At 51.4% G+C, this 22,844-nt stretch overlaps 1 protein-coding gene across 5 annotated transcripts in view; it reads right to left on the reverse strand.

Annotated features, from left to right (window-relative positions):
* Nucleotides 1-8,544, reverse strand: part of DISC1 (DISC1 scaffold protein) — a 262,910-nt gene extending 254,366 nt beyond the window's left edge. For 2 of the 5 annotated variants that reach the window (XM_045817203.1, XM_045817186.1), the window contains exon 1: nt 8,201-8,541. In XM_045817203.1, coding sequence (XP_045673159.1) covers nt 8,201-8,258 — 58 coding nt within the window. In that variant the 5' untranslated portion in view covers nt 8,259-8,541. Of the gene's footprint in view, nt 1-2,429; nt 2,539-8,200 lie in introns of those variants that run through there. The other 3 variants (XM_045817210.1, XM_045817218.1, XM_045817193.1) reach the window with 2 other exon arrangements.
* Nucleotides 8,545-22,844: the final 14,300 nt, after the last annotated feature.

Below are 22,844 nucleotides of genomic sequence, written 5' to 3' on the forward strand. Positions count from 1 at the left end.
AAACCGTTCAGAACTCGTCCCGAGGCCCATGCGCTGGCTTGTGCAGCGGAGGAGGCCGTGGGGGCGGCTCAGCCCCGGGCAGCTGCAGGCCCCGCCCCCGGCCTGGGAGGCGTGTGTCCGGCACCCCGGAGCTGCCTGAGAAGAGAGTATTGGAGAAGTTAAGCAACGGCACCACGCAGCCAGGAAGTTAGTCTGAGTGTGTGCAGATAGAGAAGTAGACTCGCTCTTCCCAGATGAACAGCAGCACGTTTTATGTACAAGTGTGGGAATCCACACTGGAGTGAAGTATCTTCAAAATTCTTATACCCAGGAGCAAACACCGCAACCGATAAACTATAAATTACAGAATTCCTTCTTTCTTCTTCCACCTATCCACCCATTCACCAACTAAAATTATCACTGAGCGTCTGTGAGGTGCTAGTTGCTCATGAATGATTTTGGTGTATGCCAATGTCAACATCCCGAAACGTCATAAGAATTAACTCTCTTTCGCCACTGAACTACAGGCTTCTAGAGGGTGTGGATAACATTCTACATCTTTTTTTTTATTTTAAAGAGCTACCATGGTACCTAGCAACACAGGTTGAGCGTCTCAGTGAACATCTGAACTGAAATGAACTTCTAGAACTTTTTGGTTGGTTTCAAAAGACATAAAAATAACAGATGTGGTTAATCTACCCACTGGATTTCTCAGTCAGAACTATAAGAAAGTGTTCAGTTGAGTTTGGTGACAGTAGGGTACACCATGAGCCTACGACACAGATGAGGGGTCAGAAGACGGCTTCCCTGAGCCGAAGGAGCTCACACAGGAGGAAAAGCAGGTTACAAACTCGAACAGGAAGAGAGGAGAGAGCAGAGAGTTGCAGGGGCCAGGGGATGCTGGGAAATCTTCCTGGCCAGATCTGAAATGCCGGATGACATGCTGATGCGTAGAGATGGGGCAAAGAAGATAGATCCCACCTCTTCTTGGCGGAAAAAACAATGCTCATGATAAAAGATCAAGTCCATTTTCGGGATTTAGGGGCCAGTTTATGGAAGGCCTGGAAAGGAAGGCCTGGAAAGGAAGGCTACGAACTTGCTTGCAGGACGACGAGTCCTTGCACAGAGCACTGATGACCTCATCAGATCCGAGCTTCGGGAACAGGACCCTGGCAGCCAGCCTGCAGGCCCAGCTGCAGGGCTGCTGAGCGGAGAAACACTGGCAGTCAGGCGTCAGGCCTGGAGAGACACGGGAAAGCCTGCAACACCTTCTGGGGAAACATCCTAAGAGTGGCCGCTAAGCTCTAGCAGGGGCGTCTAACCTTCGGCGTCTCTGGGCCACACTGGAAGGAGAAGAGTGGTCTTGGGCCACACGTTACATACATTGTGACATGTCATCACAAAAAAATCTCATGATGTTTTAAGTACATTTGCGGGTTTGCATTGGGCCACATTCACAGCCATCCTGGGCTGCATGTGGCCCACGGGCTGTAGGATGCACACTCCCATCTCAGGACCGATTTAAACCACCTGGAAGGACACCAGCCTTCGCTGGGTCTTCCCTTGAGGCTGCATGGTCCTTGAGGATGATCTAATACCTCTTTCAATACCCTGCTGTGTGCACCAGAGCCATGCATGCAGCAGGTGCTAAAAAACGTTCTTGAACAAAGGAATAAATAGAAAGGAATGAGTGCGTGGATAAGTGTAATGTCTCCAGAAGAGAATTCTAGAACCAAAGAGAAACAAAAGGTTAGTAAGAGTCAAGGTAACTTAAGGCCCCCAAACCTACTGTTTGCATTGAAAGCAGATTATCACCTGCCCAGGGAGAGCTGTCTCCCGCCTCACTGCATCAGGCCTGTGGCTGTCACGAAAAGCTCTTAGAGAAAGAGGAAGGACGCACTGAGCAGATCTTACAAGTTCTCACCCGAAGAAAAGAAAACTTTTGTCACCGTGTAAGGTGACATATGGTGACTAGACCTGTGGCGATCATTTCACAATATATTCAAATACAAATGATTATGTTGAACACCCAAATCTGATACAACGGCATTGTCAATTATAGCTCAATTTTAAAAATCGCGTTAAAGGACACACTTTTTTATCAGAGGGTTTGCAACCACACAGAAGAGCTGTCATAACTCTAAGTCTCCAGTGTGTTAGAAAACAGAAAATCCCAACCTATTTCTATATTTGCTTTTTTTCTTATTTGACCACTCTGAAACAGCCCACCTTTCTGATCAGTATTTGAGCAAGATGAGGAATGCTTTCATTTGTAAATGCAAAATGCATGTTGTCCTATGTCAAAAATAACACCTAACAATTATGCCGAATCATCTTATCAACCCACTCACAAATGAAGAGATATGAAAAGGGAAGCCGGATTGGTGTGCACGTCTCAAAACTAACTTTAAACTCAGACTTCACATTCAGAACACAGTTCACTCACCGACCTTGGCATGTCACCTTTCAACCTGTGAACGCGATCGGTCTCCGTGCAGGGCCACCTGCCACATGCATGTCTCTGTTCCTGGTCAATCTGTTTGCCCAGGTGAACACCATCACGTTAATGATTAATATCAGTCCTAGATGTGTGCAGCCCTGGGGAGCTGTAGCACCTGCTGCATTCCGGCAGCTGACTGCAGGGTGCTGTCTAAACCTCCTGAAATACAGCCGCCCAGGTCGGGGGAGGAGCCATAATAGGAAACCCCAATGAGCAGGGGACAGGGAATTTACACAGTAGCTCAAATCCTGGACCATCCCAATCTGCCAGGACAAACATCACAGAATCCTAAACCGGTGGGGAGGGGGGTTCCCACATGCAGACTCCCCGACCACGCTCCTGACAGAATCGCCCGACACCTAAACTTAAATGTTTCCGATGGCTAAAAGCTCACTGCTTTTCACGGAGGCCTATTCGACTGGTGGACAACTTTCATTTTCAGCAAGTCTGCCTCTGAGTCAAAAATTGAGAACTACCAGCATGCGGCTCCAATTCTAATCCTGGGCCAGGCAGGCACTCTGTCAATGCTGAATGAGTGAATGGTGGCTAACCAAACAAACAGATTCTCAGAGATCAATTGGCTGAATGACAAAGGCAACTGCTTGAGGTTTTAAGTTCTTAAGAATCCTGATGGCTCGAAATACATTGAGTTAAATTCACTTAACGTTTCCTAAACAGATGAATTATGCAGAACTACAGAGTGAAGCAGGTGCAAGTAAGGGAAGAGGACTCAGTTTCTGATACTCAGTCTGCGGCTACAGCCCTCACTCTTCACACCTGTAAAATCAGCAGGCCGGGTTCCGTGATCTCTGCTGTCATCTCCTGCTGAGGACACAATGCACCCTCAGAGACTGCCACCCAGCACCTCAAGTTTACCATCTTCAGCGCATCTCCTTGAGAGTTCAAACCCACCTGCAGATAAAGGGGAAAAAGTCCTACCCAATGCTGGGGTTGGACGTGTTTGCCCACATATATTCAGCACGGGCGCAAGGCAACACAGCGGGGAAACGTACCTGAAGTCGGCATGGGAAAGACAATCCCAGGCTATTCATTTCAATTACTTCATCCGAGACTCGTCTCCTGCCCCTACACCTACCATTCTATTAACCAAATACACCCAGACCTAGGAGGCATTGCAGGTTCGCCTCCAGACCACCGCAATAAAGCAGGTCTTAACCGTTCTGCTGGTGGAGGGTCTTGCCTTCAGCTTGTAAAAGTGCCACACCACTGAAGAACAATAACGTAAAGCACCATAAAGCGAGGTATACCCACATACAGTTCTCAGCAGCTGCCTTCGGTCGACGCACTTGATACCTCCGCTGCCCAGTGAACTTGTGGATCTACTGAAGCTTCATCCAGCAGTAAGTTCTGCGATTCTGTTTATAACACACAACCAGCGACTAAAAAGATAAGTGGAAGCCCGCTATCTCCACCACCTATTTCTGAGCCGTGGCCGGACACAAGCGGCCACAAGAACGCAGGGCAGGGTCAAGGAGGCAGACACAAAGCCAGTGGTCACGTCAGCAGCTGAGCACCCCGTGTGGGCTCCTGACCACTTCCAAAGCCAACGTCAGTCATTTCATTCAAAGGTCAGACACAGTCCTCCTTCCCACGTCCACTTGGTGCGAAAAAATAAAAGCTGACTGCAAAGTCTCTACTCAAATAAGGAACTGGGAAACCCTGGTTTCAAAAGGAAAAAAATGGATTCAGGACGGTCCAGGTGTCTGTGGCAGGTGTTTAAAAAACAGCATGAGTGTGGTACCGAAGACATTCATAAAGGAACTTCTACCACCAAGTCATTAAAGTCAAGAACCAACCACAGGAAGACTCCCAAAGCTAAAAAGTCTTACTTGTTGCTGGCTTAACAGTGGCTGGCCTGGTGACCCAGGCTGCACCAGAGGGGACGGTCCCCGTGCTGAGGGTGGCCACCGAGGGCGTCTCTGGAGGCAGAGCTCTCTCGCTTATTTTGCACGAGCACCCAGCATGTAAACCGAATTCCTAAAAATCATTATCAAAATGAATGCTTCTCAGTCTGCTCCAGTGACCCTAATCTAAAATGTTACCTATTTTTATACTCAGAAACTCTGTTTTGTGCTGGTCTTTAGGCCTATTATTTAAACATCACCCTTGTAGCCGCTCTTTGCTCTGAAGGCCCTTCTTTGACCAAAACCACAATAAAATGCAAACGCCAACAACTGACCCTCAAATCCTCCTCCAATTAAAACTTTAAGATTTGTTTTAAAAAGGAAATGTTTTTAATGGACATTAGAATTTTTGCTAAATTCTTTTTCTCTAAATCAACGTCTTGACGTTTGACCATCGAGCAAGTATTATTTTGGTCATTTAACGAAAACAATAATAGTTTGCATCCCATTTTTGAAACAGATATAAGTGGGTGAACACAGCACAGAAATCGACTGCAAAAACAGATCAACCAAGCTATTTGTCTGCATTGGAGAGGGGGGTTACAGTGGTTTCTAATGTTCTTTGTCTTGTTTGTAGTTTCCTGTGCTTCCTGTAGTGAGCACGCATTGCTTTTGGAAAAGGAAAACGGAATAAGAGAAACTTCATTCAGGGAACAATCGAATTAGGAATGGTTTCTGCAGCACGGAGACCTGGTGTTCACTCTGCACCGACTTCCTCTGAGGGTCCATTCTCCTCTGGGGACAGCTCAGGTAAGCACCTCAGGTAAGAGGAGTCCCCACAACGATGTCCTGGGGCCCAGGCCTGCAAGGGACTAGTGTCACCAAAAGCCTCAATCCCAGCTGACACCTCTTGTGCCATCCCAAGGAATCTGGAAAATGTAAGCATTAAAATCAAAAATTATTGTAACTGAGATTCCGTTTACTCTGAGATTTGCAGTGGGTTCTTGCAATACCTTCTCTCAAGTTTCAGTATGTTTTCTCTGCCAAATCTCACTGTTGATTTTTGCAAGGAAAATGTTTAAATTGGGATTTTAGAGTAGGGATGAACGAAATTCAGATTCTTTCAAAGCCTCTTTTGCCAGGGCTAACAATTCACTCTTATTTTAACACCCATAATAGAAATATGCAGGGTACATTGTTACCAAATGTACAAGCTAACATCTGCTCCGAAGCATGCCTAGTGTCCATACTTCTGTTTGGCTGGGGTTTGAGAACACACCTGTGAGAGGCGCCCACACCAGAGTTCAGACCCTGGCTCTACCCTTGAACTCGGGAAAGAAACAGGTAAGCCCGAATCTCAGCTTTGTACAGGGAAAAGGAAGATTTTCCTGTAAATCCCCACCTCACAAAGGTTCGGGGGAATGTCATCACAGGAATTCCCAAGGCAGTGGGTGGCACTTTGTAAACTCACAAAAAAACTACCAACGTTAAATGTTCCCTCCGGCGGCCAGTCCTGGAGCCTGAGCGATCCCCAGCACCCAGCAAAGGGACCAAGTTTCCAGAGCCCGGAAGACAAGGGGTAACACCCCACAACACGGACTCATTTTCCTCTCCACCTTCACTGGCCAAGCAGCTGCCAGGAACAAAGGCTGCATCCCCGATTCCTGGCAAACGAATGCGGCACTGCCTCACGAACTGAGTGCCGCTCTGCAAGTGACTGTGGGGAGAAGCTTCAAGAACAAGTGGAGGAGCGGCTCTCCTTCCATGAGCCTGGAGAGATTCCACCAAACAGTCGGGAGGTGGCAATGGCAGCCCAGCTCAGGCAGAGGAAGTGGCTGCAGAGACTGACTGATCACTCAGAAGCTGGAGAAACAGGAGAGAAAACACTTGAAGGAGAAGACACAGCTAGAGGCTCCCGCCCTTGTATCTTCAGAAAACAGCAGTCATACGCCTGAGGAGTGTGGGAAGCCACGTGAAAGACCCGAAAACAAGAAAAGCCCAAGCCCCAGGGGGCTCCTCAGGAGAAGGGAATGCAAGACCCACTATGTCCATCTCATCCCAAGAGAAAGAACCTAGTTTCCAAGGAGGAGCTGGTTAGTAGTGATCTTGAGGAGACAACCGGCAGTGAAAGTCTTCCCAAGAGGAAGAACTCTTCCCCCAAAGAGGAACCAGTCAGTGACCCTGAAGAGGCCGGAAACAGCAGTGTCCCCAAGAAAAAGAGGAAATTCTCTTTGAAGGAGCAGTCGGTCAGCAGTGGACCCAAAGCGGCCGCTGGCAGCAGGGGCAGCAGCTCTGAGAAACAGAAGGAGCTCCGGAAGCTCTCCCAGGAAGACAGGAACCGGCAGTCCCCTGCTGGGCTGGAACCACCCAGGGACCCGTCCCCTGCATCCCCATGAAAGCAAACTCACGAGAAAAAAAATACGCATTCCCTCCAGGCAGCACCATGTCTGGTATCTGCACGGCAACTCATCTTCTCACGGTGCCTCCATGTCTTTCACCGCACGGGATCCTCGGGCGGCTCTGACGGCCCCAGCAGCCATCATTACGGCCCTATTTTTCTATTATCTTTTTTTGTCAATCGGCGAGGAAACTGAGGCTCCAGGTCACAGAGCTCAGGAGGCAGATCCAGGCCTGTTCTGCTCTGTGGCACAGATTCTGAACCCAACCTCAAAAACATCCCTGTGCCGTGCCTGCAGGTAACGATCACATTTCTTTTAAAACACTCCGCTTGTCATACTTGAATCAAATCAAGCTAGTTATTTCCACATCACTCCAAACTATTCAGGTTCTGCTCGGTAAAAATAGCATCTCGGGTTATTCAGAGCCCCACTGTCTGTCTCCCGCGCTGGGCGAGGAGCTGGACCTCCCCCTGCACATTTAAACCCCAGAACCACCCTATGAGGTAGGAACTACCACTGTCCCCCAAACTGAGGCACGACCAAGCCCAGGACTGAGAGGCAGGCAGACTGTCCCCAAACCCCAGTCCTGGGAGTCCTGCACTACCGCATTTGTACAAGTGACCGCTCATTCTGCAAAGAGCTTCCACACGCAATGCGAGACGGGGAGGCCAGGCTACCCGCGTCCTCTTGCCCATCTGAGGACACGGAGGCTCGGAGGCTCGGAGGTTCGCAGATGTCAAGCAAGGGGTGTGTCTCAGGCTCCCGGGCAAGGGCACCAGGCAGCGCTCCCGCGCTCCCTCGCTCCAAATCGCATTCCCTGCCGAAAGTCAGATCCCTTTGCATGTGTTTTCAGAGTGAGATACATGGTAGGCGACCTTCTGTCATTGCTGAAAGTCAACCACCACTTAATGGCCTCACTGTCAACACGGAGGGTCAACAGTGTGACCCGGGCTCTGTCTCTCCCGCGCCCGGCGGTGGGCGTCACTGTTGCCAAGTCGGAAGTGTGACACGAAATTGTTTTCAGAGCAGCCCTTTGGGGAGGTGCCGGCACCACCTTCCTCATCCCACACCCGGATCCGTGACCGGACTAAAGCGAGGCGGCCGTCCCCGGTCCTCCGGGTGGCTCGGCATCGACCCAAACCGCGGCACGCCCCGGACCGCCGAGGGGGCGGGTCGGACGCCGGCTGTTTTCGAAAACCGCAGCTCGCCTGAGTCTCACACGGTCCTCGGGGAGAGACCCGCCGGGCTAGGCGTGGGCTGGCCGTGCGACAACCGACTCCTCTCCCTCCCAACCCGGAGCGCCAAGGGTCCTGCCTCAGTTTCCTCGCCTCGGGAGGGTGCACTGAACCGGAGCAGTTAATAGCGCCGCAGCCCAGACCTACACTGTGTCCAGCGGCGGAGCGCGCACTCCCAGCCTGGACCTCCACCCCGCCGCGCCACACTGACAGCGCTCCTACCTGCGCGCTGGTCCCCGCCGCCACCGGCCGGAGCGCCCGGGGGACCCCCGCCCGGCATGCGCCTCGCCGGCTCCTCCAGCTGTGCGGAGGTGCGCGGCTCCAGGCGCCCGAGGCCCGCGCTGGGGGGAGCGGTCGCGGAGCGGGACGGGAAGTGGGGAGGGGGCTGGGGGACAGGGCGGGCTCCTTCCGGCTCCCCAGCTGGGCGGGCGGCTTCCTCTCCAGCCTCGGCCCCTCGCGCACTCACACACACACACACACACACACACACACGGAGGCGCGCGCGCGCACACGCACATACAAGCGCGCGCACCCACTCGCGCGCGCGGCAGGGGCGGGGCCGGCGGGCCCACAGCCTTCCCCGGCCCTCTGAAAGTTTGCTTTTTCACTCTGGCCCATCTCTGCACAATACAAGAGGGGAGGCGTGGTGGGAACCGGCGTTTAGGGAAGGAGACTCAGAGGCCTTCCGGGTGGGTCTGCCAGGGCGCCACCCAGATGTGTGGTGAGGGAAGTAACCGAAGGGTGGATGGAAGAGACGGAGGGGAGGAGAGGCACTCGTTTAGACGGATGGGAGAAATTAGAGAGAAGGCAGCCAGCACTGGGAAAGAGATGGGTGGGTGCATTTCCAAAGCGAAATAGAAACCCAACTTTCTGCACCTTCTGGCAACGCCGGCGAGTCCCAGAGCCCCCTCCCGACGTTGAGCGGCCGGCAGTCCTGGGATGCAGGCTGTGGTCCGTGCCCAGCCCCTAGGCTGCTGACTCAGCTTCACCCCTCCTCTTTGGTGCGTGCAAGGAGGCTACTGGAGCAACCGCACGTTGCGCCTGAGAAACAGGCGCATGTAAAACTAGCAACATACAGTAGAGTGTGCCATGAGCCAGAGGCCTGGCACACAACCAGCACAAGTTCCAGCGGGGTTAGAGGGACCGTGGGAATGGAGGAGTGGGAAGAATCTCCCTGGAACTGGAGGAGGCCCAGGGTCCTTCAAAAGGTGAGCACCTCACGAGTGAAAACCACAGGTGTGCGTAGAGGTCCGTATGAGCATGGGTGTGAGTGACGTGGGAGGAACAGGAGGACCGACCAGGCTGCATTCAGTGGTGTTGTCCGCCAAGCCGAGGTCTGGATTCGGTGCCGTGGGTGAGAAAGCGCTCCTAACGGCGTTGGGTTGGTTTACTGGAACACGGAGCAGAGCTGACGGACACCAGGCGGAGTGGGAACGCCAGACGGACGCGGTGTGCTGCGCAGGAAGCGTCGGAGGCGTGGCGGGGGCCGGAATGTTGGGGTGGGTTTACCATGTCAGGCCTTTGTGCCCACTCCAGGGGCACCCACAGCACACGCCAATCATCGCGACCCTGAGAAATAACTCTGCAGCCCTGCGTCCTTCGCTCCTTCTCACTCTCCCCTGTCGGTCGGCAATTACAGTGGGAACCGTGGCCACTGAACTGGGTCCTTAAATGCACTGGGGATCCTGGGCGCCCAGGGTGCCAGCAGCCAAACGGCAGGGATGAATGGCCGAATGCAAGGTGGGCTGGTTTCCGTAATGGACTGTCATGGACGGCAGAGTCAGGCAGCAGTCAGAATGGTGAGTGTGCAGACCTATGCCGATGGCACACGGGTGTTCCTGGAAGTCAAGTAGATGGAGAGTCTACTAGATTCGCCCTCGATCTGTGTAGGCAGAAACGTTTTAGGACGCGTGAACTAAAGCCCAACTTGAATTACCAACACAGAGAGACCCCGCTCTGTAATCAATATCCAGCCTTAAGTCAGTTTACAGACCAAGAATTCTTTGAATGAAGAAGTTGGTCCACTCGAGGAAGGACACTGCCCAAAATTTACACCGTTAACCTTTCTTCCGGAGGGGCATGTGGCCTTTCGCCAGGGTGACTGCACATTGGAGAAAAGGAAATAGTCAGACTTTCGGGAATTACTGGACACGGGCCCTGAAGCAACGCTGATTCCAGGAGACTCGAAACATCACTGTGGTCCCCCAGCCAGAGCAGGGGCTTATGGAGGTCAGGTGATTGATGGAGTTTTAACTCAGATCCATTTTGCTGTGGGCCCCTGCACGCATCCTGTGGGTATTTCCCAGTTCCAGAAGGCAGAGTTGGACAGACACACTCAGCCACTGGTGGGATCCCCACCACGGTCCCCCGACCTGTGGAATGAGAGCTATCATGGCGGGGAAGACAAGTGGAGGCCACTACACCTGTCACCACCTGGGAAAAGCATTAAGAGAAAGCATCACTGTGATGCAAGGGGGACTGAAGAGAGAGGTCAGTGCCGCCCTCGAGGACTTGAAGGATGCGGGGTGGTGATTCCCCAGCACATCCGCCTCCGCTTGCCGGTGTGGCCCGTGCAGAAAACAGATGGATCTTGGAAGATGACAGTGGATTATCAGAAACTTGACCACGTAGCCATTCCAACTGCAGCTGCAACAGCAGCTGTACTGCCATTGTCCGAGCAAATCAGCACATCCCCTAGTACCTGATATGCAGCTACTGGTCTGGCAAACGGTTTCTCCCCATCCCTGTTAGTAAACGCCACCAGAAGCAGCTTTCCCTCCCCTGGCAAGACCAGTGATACACCTTCACTGACCGACATCAGGGGTATATCCACTCTCCAGCCCTGCGTCATAATCTAGTCCAGCAAGACCTTATTGCCTTCCCTGCCACAAGACTTCACAGTTGACATTATGCTGTTTGGGCCTAGTCAACAGGAAGTGGTAATTGCTCCAGGCTGCCTGATGAGCCATTTGCATGCCAGAAGGTGTGAGATAAATCTGACAAAAATCTGGGGGCCTTCCAGGTCAGCAGATCTTCTAGACAGTGAGTGGGGTAAGGGAGCCTTTCTAAGGTCAAGGTTAAGTCCTTGTATTTGGCCTTTCCTACAACCAAAAGAGGAGGTGCAACACCTAATGGTCCTCTTTGGGGTTTTGTGGTTACTCAAGCCCATTACCAAATGACCTGCTGGTTCTGAGTGGGGCCCAGAACCGGAGCAGGCTGTGCAGCAAGCCCAGGCTGCCATTCACGCTGCCCAGCTCCTTGGGCCGTGTGGCCCAGCAGACCAGGGGTGCCTGAAGTGTCGGCGGCGGAGGAGATGCTGAGAGAAGCTTCGTCAGGCCCCTACAGTGAATCACATCACAGGCCCTTAAGATTTGGGAGCACAGCCTCTGTGGATGACCACTCTCATGTCGAGAAACAGCTTTCACTCACTGCTGGGACTTGGTAAAGACGGAGCTTTTCACCATGAGCTGCCACGTTACCGCGCAACCTGAGCTGCCCGTCACGAACTGGGTGATGTGTGACCCATGAGCCATAAGGGCAGACACGTGTTTTGTTCTCACTGGAACCGATACAGTTGAATACGGATTTCCCTTCCCTGTACCGTCCGTGGGCTTTGAGAATGCCTTGTCCACACAGCATTGCCTCTGATCAAGGAGCTCACTTCACACTGAATGATGTGTGGCAACAGACCCACACGCACGAAATTCACTGGTCTTACCATGTTCCCTATTCTCCTGCAGCAACTGGCCCGACAGAACAATGGAATGGACTGTTGAGGACTCCACTGCAGTGCCAGCTAGGTGGCCACACCTTGCAGGCCCGGGACAAGGCTCTCCAGGAGGCCCCCAGTGTAGTCTCTGAAACCAGTGTCCCATATGTGCTGCTGCTTCCCCCATAGCCAGGACCCAAAGGTCCAGGAACCAAGGCACAGAAATGGGAGTGGACCACTCACCACTAGCCCTTGTGATCCACTAACAAAAGTTTTCCTTCCTGTTCCCACGAGTTGTGTCCCACTGACCTACAGGTGTTAGTTCCAAAGGGAGATACCCTTCCACCAAGCGACACAACAAGGATTCCGTTTCACCGGAAGTTCGGGCAGCTGCCTGCCCCGTCCAGGCTCACCCCCAGAAGCTTCTCTGCACCCTGCAGAGGAAGCAGACACCCTGCAGCATCAACCTCCCATAGAGTTCTACAGCAGCTCCCCTCATGGCCCTACTCCAGCGGGGGACACGCACAGCTCCCAGGGTTTCTGCAAACCGGCTGACTCCCCCAGGCCCTCCTGGTGGAAGACCTTTCTCGGGTTCTTCAACCCCCCTTCCTAGACGTTTGCTTCTCCAGCATTGCCCACAGTTGTGTAAGGTCTAATTTCTAGAGTGTATTTCTAATTCCACAACACTCTCAGTGGTTCTGCTTCTCCAACTGAACCCTCACTTATAAACCTAGTGATTCCAAATCTCTGCTATCAATACTGCAGAAGTCTTCCTTTAATTTTATGACACGTTTCTCATTCCAACACAATGCTGCATTAATTAGGACTCAGTTGCATCTAAGCAAAACCAATATACTTCAAGTTAAGTAAGAAGAATTTTGGCGAGGATACAGGAGGAATTTCACAGAGTCAAAAGACATAATGAAACTGGTCCTCTGGAAAGACAAGAGCCAACTTCTGAAAAGCCAGCAGGACCTTGGCGATTTCTCTCCTCCCGGCTTCTTTCTGCACATTTGCTCCCACTGCTCCAGACTCCACACGTGCCTGAGCCAGTCACCTGGATGGCCTGACCCTGGTGGAGCCGACTCTAATCCTGATTGGCCCAGAGTCAATTCTAATGCTCTGGGAGGGCAATCTTGATTGGCCCAGAGTGAATCAAGAGCCCTCCTCACGCCATCAAGGAAATGAGGCTGTGTAGGCACTTAGGAGAAATACGGACCCTGGAAACCACCGCTGAACGTGAGGGTGAGGGGCAGGCAGTGGACCACTGCACGCTGGACAGCCAACCCCAAATACGTTTACTTTAAATGGCCGGGTGCCAGGTGTCCTGCTGCTTATGGCCCCCAAAATGACACCTTTAGCTCTCCTCTGCTTTTAATGTCATTCCTATCCTGGCCGATACCCAGCAGTCCTTGCCATGGACTTCAGGTCTGCGTATTGAGATGTGCGAAGGGTGTCTACAGGACCAGGAACAGAGCAAGTGATGAGGAATAATCTTTCTATCAATATTTTTATTGAATTCATCAGGGGTACATTGGTTAATAAGATTATATATTAATTCTGTATTAATAAAATAATACATCATCTGTATATTATTTTGTGTGTTTACCACCCAAAACCATGCCTCTTTCCATCACCACTTACCTCCCTTTACCCTCTTCTACCTGCCCACACCCCCATTTCCTCTGGTAACGACCCCACTTTGTCTGTGAGGTGTTTTGTTTTGTTTTGGGCTTGTTGTTTTGTCGGGGGGGGGGGCTTAATCCCCTTACATTTTTCACCCAGCCTCCCTACCCCCTCCCCTCTGACAACTGTGAACCTTTCCTATTTTGTTTGTTAGTTTATTTTGTTAATTAGATTCCACACATAAGTGAGATCACATGGTATTTGTCTTCCTCTGGCTGGCTTATTTCACTGAGCATAACGCTTTCTAGGTCCATCCATGCTGTTGAAAAAGTAAGAGTTCCTTCTCTTTTTATGGTTGTGTAGTATTCCATTGTGTAAATGTACCACAGCTCTTTTTATCCACTCACCTACTGCTGGGCACTTGGGCTGCTTCCCAATCTTGGCTGTCGCTATTTTTAACTTAAATTTTTCACAAGCTTGTCCTCATGAATGCTTCCAACATCTTCCTGAGAGCAGCCGGGGAGTAACGCCACAGATGCCAGCACAGCCTGAGGCCGGAGCAGACTGAGCAGTAGCGCTGCTCTCCTGGACTCACGCACGTCTACACACTCCACTCACGCAGACGATAAACATTACATACCGTAGGTGTACATTTGCAGCAAGAAGCTATGAGCTCAGAGGAGGAAATATATAACTCTGTTGCCAAGACGGTGATTTTCAAAAATTGTGTTGAAGAATATGAAAATCTCTTCAAAGTTTGCTAATAATAGCTAATGTTTATTGGGCACTTACTATGATGCCAGACATCATTCTACACCATTTAAGCTTGTTAAACTTATTTCACTTTTTTAAAAAGACTTTATTTATTTATTTTTAGAGAGAGGGGAAGGGAGGGAGGAAGAGAGGGAGAGAAACATCAGTATGAGAGAGAAACATCAGTTGGTGGCCTCTCACAGGTGCCCAATCCGGGACCTGGCCTGCAAACCAGGCAAGTGCCCTGATGGGGAATCGAACCCATGACCTTACAGTTTGCAGGAGGATGCCCAACCCACTGAGCCACACCAGTCAGGGCAAACTTATTCCACTTTTGCAAAAACCCATTATCCCACCCATTATCAGACTGCAAAACTGAGGCCCACAGAGGTTAGAACTTAGCCAAGTGGCACAGCAGGGATTCCAACCAGGCAATCTGGTTAGAGTCCACATGCTTAACCACAATGATAAACTGTCTTTCACCAGATAAAAAAAAAAAAGTGGCATTTTCTGATGCCCAATACAAACTATCTCTCTCCTCTCATATAATGAGACTTACACTCAGGTAATAAGTTATTCATACTGCTGCAGGTCCACATGTAATACGCCTCCACCTTCCCTCAGTTTCACCCCCCAGACTAAGAGAAGGTAGAAGAAGACAATCATGCCTTCTGTGTAAGTAACGTATCTGTCACCTCCCCTTCCAGACGGTAAGCTCGGTGAGGGTAAACGCCATGCCTTGTTCACCCCTGCAAACTCGGGCCCGAGACTGACGAGAAGGAACATTCTAAGTTGGGATTCTGATCCTTGACAGGCTACTTGATTTATCCCTCAAGTCTCCGGCAAACTCACGGCAATGATCGATGGCCACGAGAATTCCTATCAAGTTACACAGCTAGGGCTAGAGAGGAAACATTCTCATTGAGAACAATAACCATGCTTAAACAATTCTGGGAAATTTAATTGTCTGAAGATCTTTTCTCTAAAAAAAATAAACTTGAATGAATTGGGGAGAAGAAATCTGTCTTAAACCCAGGAAATAACATTAGACAACACGAAGATGGTCATTTGTTCATGCCTAGAAATAGGAAGTGGGTCCAGGTTCAGATACCATCAGATAATGGTCCTGCCAACGGATGTTATCGTAGTTTTAGGCTAAATATATAATATCAATAACCTTCCTTTTGCAGTGCAGATACTGTCTAAAAGCTCCAGCAGCCAGATAATACAGGGGAGAGTGCGGGCGCTCGTTCCAGACGTGACCTTGAGCTCATCTCTATCTGCCAGTCATAGGTGCCCGCTGGAGATTTGGCATCCCAAGTGGGTTCACAGTGCCCCACGGCCAAGGCCCTGGGGGAGGGGCACCTTGATTTTATTCTGCGTTAAGATCCACCACTCATGTATTTTGCACCCGTGCTTGCCTCGGTTTGCTGCCAGCAATGTAGGGATACTAGTCCCACGGCCGAGAATCTCTCCACTCAGAGGTTCACTCGCAATTAAATTATTCAGTGTGGGAGAGCTAACACGTGTCCCTACCCTCGCTGCTCCCTGCCTTGAATAAATAGACTTTGTTCTCGATAGAAAGTCAGCATATACACTCATTCCAACTCCCAGCAAGAAAGGGACACGTGTGCCCCTCCCACGGACTCTCGTTGGTTCATTAGTTTCGCCCTTCAGCCCTTTGATCTAAGCTCCCGCTCCCCTCCCCCTCCTTCACGTGGACCCTGGCAGACAACTCGCTGTTGCTCTCGAAGTTCTCAGCGTACACAGGGCACCATGTCAATCACCGTAAGAATGAGGGGCAGCCTCATTGCCACCGAAAAGCTCCGCAGCCTCGGCCCTGCTCCCTTCCCCTCACAGCTGACTTCCAGGCTGTCTGATCCACGCACACTCCTGGCTCCCCTTCTCCTACCGGGAGACAGGCGACCCGCAAACCGATTCCCATGCAGCCAGCAGGGGCTTGTAAATAAATGCCGCACTTCAACAGAGACCCAGTCGTAGAGAGCACAGCTTAGCAGGTTTCCGGGAGCCGCGCCGGCAGGTCCACCGTGCACAACTGTCCGAAGCCACGAGGCGTCTCAGCAGTAAAGACCTGGAGTTCAGCAGCCCCTCCCCCGCCTTCCTACCCCCCTCCCCCGCCCCTGCACACCGGAGTGTTTTCCCAGGGAGCCCTTCCTCTCTGTGCACTTCCCAGAGAGTCAAGAAAACGTGTTCTTTGATCTTCCCTACAAACAGGTTTTTCTTTTTTTTTTTAAATCCCCACCCTACAATATGTGTATTGGGTTTTTTGTTGTTGTTGTTGTTGTTGTTTGAGAAAGAGCAAGGGAGAGAGGCATATCAGTGTGAGAGAGAAACGTTGATCCGAGCCTCCCGCTCTTGCCCTGACGGGGGATCAGGCCCACAACCTGGATGTGTGCCCTGAGCCCACGGACCTTTGGTGTAGATGTCGCTCCAACCACCTGAGCCACCCCACCCCCGCCAGGGCCTTGCGAACAGTCAGTGGTCCCGTCTCTGGAAGGCTGCTCCCGGGGAAGAAAGGTGCATGCCATGTAGCCAGTTTGACACTTGAACCCGCAAATAACTGAGGGTTCTTTCTTCAGTAACACGGGTGTATTCGGGGTGCAGATTGTTGTATTTCCTCAGTTCCTTCTTTGAAAGGAAACCAGGTGAGTGGCCTTTAGACTGCTAGATTTCACAGGTTTGGGTAAAAAAAAAAATTTAAATAAGAGGGTCAGATATATAATATTACTAACATTTTATTTTGCCAAGTTAATTTTTTTAAACTTTTACCAACTTCCTTCACCACTATTTCATAAAGAATGCCTTTTAACCTCAAAAAAATAAAGAAGACACGGTAACAGAACAAAGGGCACTCCCTTAAATGAAACGAATTTTTGCTTTTTGTAAATTACCTTGCCCTGCGCTTTTTTCCCTCATTTTGCCTTGACTCGGTGAAGCGTCCAGGGCGGCGGGAGCGGCGGGCCTCGGGGCCGGCAGGACAGCCTCTGCGCCCCGGGCCAGGTGGCCTCTTCCGTGCGCGGTGCGGGGGTTCCGCCACAGTAAACCCAGGACAAGGAGGAGACTCTGTGTTCCGAAACTGTTTACCTGTTCGGCGGGCACAAACCTTCATGAGGTTTGGAACTTTGGATCTGGGCTTTCAGAGGACAAGACTAGGACACAGTAGGGGACTAGACCTTGCCTACCAGTCGTCACAGCGGCAGCCCCCAAATATTCCTGGGTGGCTGCCCCCCCGACACGCAGGGGGATGCCCTGCCCAACTGACCGGGGATGCCCTGCCCAACCGGTCAGCTGGCCGGCCAGTGGATTGTGAGCAGCAGCGACACGTGGCATGGCCGCCACATCTGGTGGAAGCTCTAGAACCTTGATGCACCCCTCTTTTCTGTGATGCCTCCCCAGTGTACATCCTGAGAGGAAGCTTCTCCCAGCCTTGACACAGGAGTGACCCCCGAGTAACTGTGGGGCTACAGTCGCCTGGAAACCTCCATAGAGCATGAAGCATGAGCAAAAAAACCCCCCAAACAACCAACTTAAGTGAATGCAGCTATTGAGCTTTGGATATCAGCTGTCGCCAGAGGCTAGCCTATCTCACTGTGCAGAGACCCCAAAGTGCTCCAGATTCTGGAAGCCAACTACCTGAAAGGGAACAGCACCTCTCCAATCGTGAGTCTGGAGCCCAGAGCTGTCTGCAGACTGTCCCAGCAATGCTCATGTTCTTCAGTTGTGTGCATTCCCCAACGTTCCGACTGATCTTGTTCTGGAAGGAGCAAGGCATCCCTCCAGCGTGAAAGCTAAGCTGCAGTGATGACGTGAGCCTGTGAGAATGGTCTCCTGACAGCACCAGGGTGGGAAGGTTCCGCAGGGCAGAGCTGCCCACCAGGGGCCTTTCTGCTCTGGGCTGAAATGAGAGGGTGAAAGGAACTTCCAGTCTGGCATCACAGTGTTTAAGGGTTTCAAGCAGATCTCCTAAAAAAAGGAAGAGACGGCCTGACCAGGTAGCTCAGTTCTTAGAGCACGGTCCCAGTACACCAAGGTTGTGGGTTCGATCCCCAGGCAGGGCACATATGAGAATCAACCATTGAATACATCAAGAATCGGAACAACAAATCAATTTCTCTCTCTCTCTCTCTCTCTCTCCTCTCCTCTCCTCTCCCTCCCTGCCTCCATTCCTCTCTTTCTCTAAAAAAAAGTCAATCAAACAATAAAATTTTTTTAAATCTACCTTGCTTGGAGAAGCTGTGTTGGACCGTGAAGACAGGGACCCCAGCCCAGGAACGGCACCGCAGAGAAGGCGGGTCCGTCCGGGTCCCTGACGGTTTCGCGGCGTTGCCGTACCAGCCCTTCCTTCAGATTTCCTCCACGCAACAGGGGAAAGCTGTCATCTTGTTTTATGTTACTATAAGTTTGCTTTTTTTATATAAGGCCAAATCTAAATCTAAACTATTATACACCATACGTTTTGTTTAAATTATTTGAAAAACAGTGTCTCATTCTTTTCAAATTTTTATGTTTGGAATTTTCATAACTTAAAAAATAATGTATATGACTTACTTTAAAAGAAATGTGAACTTATCAAGGAGATGTATTTTTCTCTAATCCTCAACTCAAGGATACTTCCATTGATTTTTTAGAGAGAGAGGAATGTGGGGAGAGAGAGAGAGAGAGAGGAAACATCCATCGGATGCTCCCACTGGGGCCCCAACCAGGACCGAACCTGCAACCTTCTGGAATACGGGATGACCTTCCGCTCACTGAGCCACCCGGCCAGGGTGGAGAAGTGTCCTTTTATTACAGGGTAAACAAGTGGAGCGTGGAGCCCACTGATGTGCCAAATGGAGCAGGAGGCAGCACCGGAGGGGAGGAGGCCCCAGCGAGGACTTCCTGGTGGGGAGGCTGGGAGAGGAAGGGACTAGGAAGCCGTGTCACAGTGCGACTGTCCCGGGAACCCGCTGTGTACAGCAAGTCCCCAGGAGAGGGAGGGTGACTAGAGACCTGGTGATGACCACTGGGAATAGCTTCCAATTCCACCAAAGATTTTCCCTGGTCCTGAGTCACCTTCCACCCTTGGGGGCTGCTTGGGGATCAACAGTTGACTTTCTAACCACGCGAGCTCACACAGAGCTGCCAACTCTGCAGCTGCCCGCCCCCTGTAAAAACAACTGCATGTGAATTCCACAGCCAGGTAGATGTTCAGAAATTATCCATGTAGCCCTGGCCGGTGTGGCTCAGTGGATTGAGCACCAGCCTGCAAACCAAAAGGTTGCTGGTTCGATACCCAGTCAGGGCACATGCCTGGGTTACAGGCCAGGTCCCCAGTTGGGGGCACATGAGAGGCAACCAATTGATGTTTCTCTCCCTTTTTTTCTCCCTCCCTTCCCCTCTCTCTAAAAAATAAAATAAAATCTTTAAAAATTATCTGTGTAAAGATTCCTTACATTCACACATACATGCATAACTCTGACATGGTGTAGTTGAAGTGCCGTCAACTACAGATTGAAGTGGCCGTCAATCATGGCTAGTTTCTACCTTCCCTTTGCCTAGTCTGCTGTTGTTCATGTCACTGCCCCAGCTGAGAAATAGGAGGGTCCAGGAGAAGTTTACTTACAGAGCTGCAAGGAGACTTGACCATTATCAGCAAGACACTTCAATCCATTCATTCTTCAAAGGAAGTCGTCCCTGAAACTCACATCGTCCACTGTCTGTGAGTGACTTACCAGGAAACGACACTGACCCAGCCAGTGCTGTCGGAGGTCTGTGGCTAGGCTTCATGGCTACAATTTGTTTTTTAGAAAGGGCGTCACTTCATTCCTGTAGCATCTGCCAGGAGCCACGCAAGGCCCCGAGCACCTGCGAAAGCCTTGAACACAGTGCAGGCTCACTGACAGGCCCAGCTGTTTCTCTGGCCCACGGCCAAGGCCAGGAGCTCATCCAACAGACGGCTTTCCCCCTGGGCCCCGGAGACAGCAGAGCAGCACCCATGACCAGACCACAGGCCTCCGCCTCAGACACTGCCTGCAGCTCTGACCCACCAAGAAGACTGTGTCCCAATCCAGGGGCTTCCCACCTCCCTGCTCATTAGAGCTGGCTGGGAAGCCCCTGAGATGTGCTGGAGACTGCAGTTCCGGCAGCAATGCCTGACTGAGCACCCGGGAGTGCGCACTGCTGCCCAACGCAGAGGTGGCTGTCAACCAGTTAACACGTACGTAGTTAGCACCGCCTGGATGCTCAGTCCAGAGCCAGGCACTGTGGGGGACAGCAGGCTGCTGGGGGGTGGGAGGGGAGGGATGAACAGGGGATGGGGGCACAGGCATAATCTAGGGCAGTAAAACTGTCCTGAATAATACTGTAATGGTGGACACGGTGTTACCCATTTGTCAAAACCCAGAGAATGCACAGCACCAAGAGTGAATGAAAACGTTAACTATGGATGTCAGTTAATACTGACGTGTCAACACTGGCTCACCAATTGCAACAAATGTCCACAGCAACCCACGATGTTACTAACAGGGAAACCATTGGGGGGTGAATATAAGGGAACTCTACTTTCTGTTCCGTTTTTCTGCAGACCGAAACTGCTGTAACAGATGAAATTCATTAATTTCTAATGTTTTCGCGGGCTGCTGGGAGAGACAAGATGGGCCCACACGGGACAGACAGCACGTGGGGGAGGCAGCGGGTAAGCAGGTTTATACAGTGACAAGTGCCGCCATGTCTTCCACTCGCTGCCATTCTTGGCATTTTAAATTCGAAGACTATTAGCGTTACAGCAGGGAAGGCCAACTAAGAATAAGCCCAGAACCCTGACTGGGTGGCTCAGTTGATTGGAACACCGTCCTGTGCACCAAATGCTGTGGGTTCGATCCCTGGTCGGGGCACATACCCAGGTTGTGGACTCCCTCCCCAGTCAAGGCGCATGCAGGCAGGAGGCAACTGCTCAAGGTTTCTCTCACATCGATGTTCCTCTTTCTCTTTCAAACCAGTAAACGTATCCTCGGGTGAGGATCTTTTGAAAAAGTCTGTAGAACTGGCTTGAAAACTATCAGCTGCCATACGTATTGAAATCAGTTAAATCAGTGTGTCGTTTTTAACCCTAACTTGGGGAAAACAGCAAGGAGGAAATGAGGGACATGAGAGGGAGGTAAGGAGGCAAATATACCTGCCGTTTGAGCAAAGCCCTCGACTGCAGTGCCCGTTTGGCCGTGGTGACACACTCAGTGGGCAGAGACTGAATCCCCACTCCCACGGGTGCCCCTGAGAGGGACAGAAAACGCGTGAGGTGTGAGGTCTGGCCACCAGGCCACCAGGGAAGAGAACAGTCCTGGACCACGTGTGCCCGGGGACCTGAGGTTCACGCCCTGGGATCCACACCTGCTGTCAGGTCAGGAGCGCAGCTGTGCCCTCAAGCACGAGCCAGGCCCCTCGACGGATGGCCAGGCGTTGCTCTGCCCAGGGAACCCAGGCAACTGAGCAGCGCGGCAGGGGGAGTCCCCGTGTGCCCAGCCGGTAATCCTCTTGTGTCCTGGGCCTTAAGGAACGAAAGCCCTTTGCCCTTGTTCCTTCCAAGCAAAGCTGAAAGCTGCCGTTGTCTGGGACAGCAAGAAGACAGACAGACAGACAGATGAGAGGCTGTGAAATGACTTGAGATGATTCTGAACAGCAGCTGACATTTGTATGTCCCCGGGGCCCCAAAGAATCTTCCCATACTTTGGCTCTTTCCGTGATTACAACAACCATAGGAGAAAGCAGGAGGGAGTCATTCCAGTTTTATTCTAAACAATAAAAAGAAAGAAGTGGCAGTACTGAGAGTTGTCCACCATCCTGGTTGGTAAGCGGCGGAGCATCCACGAGTCCCGGGGTCCCCAAAACACTTCTGCAGCCGGGTGAGGTCCAGGCTCCGTCTGTGGGAAGGTCTTCGCCCCTGAGAGTACCCACAGGGACACATAAATCAAGAGAGTGCTGCCCTGGCTGGCGTAGCTCAGTGGATTGAGCGTGGGATGCGAACCAAAGCATCGCAGGTTCAATTCCCAGTCAGGGTACATGCCTGGGTTGCAGGCCAGGTCCCCAATGGGGGCCATGTGAGAGGCAACCACACATTGATTCTCTATCTCTCTTTCTCCCTCCCTTCCCCTCTCTAAAAATAAACAAATAAAATCTTTTAAAAAGAGAGTTAAGAAAAAGAACAAACTAGAATATTTTTTAAAAAGAGAGAGAGAGTGGGAAGTTCAGGGCACACAGAAAGGCACTGCGGGCCCCCGTGGCTGGCAAAGTCTCCCTAAAATAGGGAGAGCAGAGCGGGCCTCCGGGGCAAAGGGAAGAGCGAGAGCAAAGCCAGGCAGCTTGTTGGCCGGAACCACCTGAAGCCAAACACTCACCAGGCAATGAATCCTGGGCAGCAGCTTATGAGATGGGGGTTAAGGCCAGATCGTGAGGGCCTTGAATGCTGGAACTAGGACTTTAGATTTTTTTCTTTGTCCTGTTGGCAACAAGGAGCCATCAAAGATTTTGGAGCAAAGAGTGATCTCTACAAAGCGGATTTGGGCGGGGGGCGGGGGGGGGGGGTAGAATAGACCTGAATGGAAAAGAGGAGCCCAGGCAGGAAGGGGGGAGAGTCAAAGTCAAGGAGATGGTGAGGATGGGAGAAATCGAAAGGAAAAGACCCAGGTGCAAGACGGTGTGAAGAAATCATGGGACCACTGATGTCCAGGTCCACCTAGAGGTGGGCATGGCCGGAAACCGCTGAGAATGACAACAAAGGAGGGG

Source organism: Phyllostomus hastatus, unplaced genomic scaffold, assembly GCF_019186645.2.
Source record: "Phyllostomus hastatus isolate PE091 unplaced genomic scaffold, TTU_PhHast_1.1 phas_contig_148, whole genome shotgun sequence".
Classification (NCBI taxonomy): Eukaryota; Metazoa; Chordata; class Mammalia; order Chiroptera; family Phyllostomidae; genus Phyllostomus; species Phyllostomus hastatus.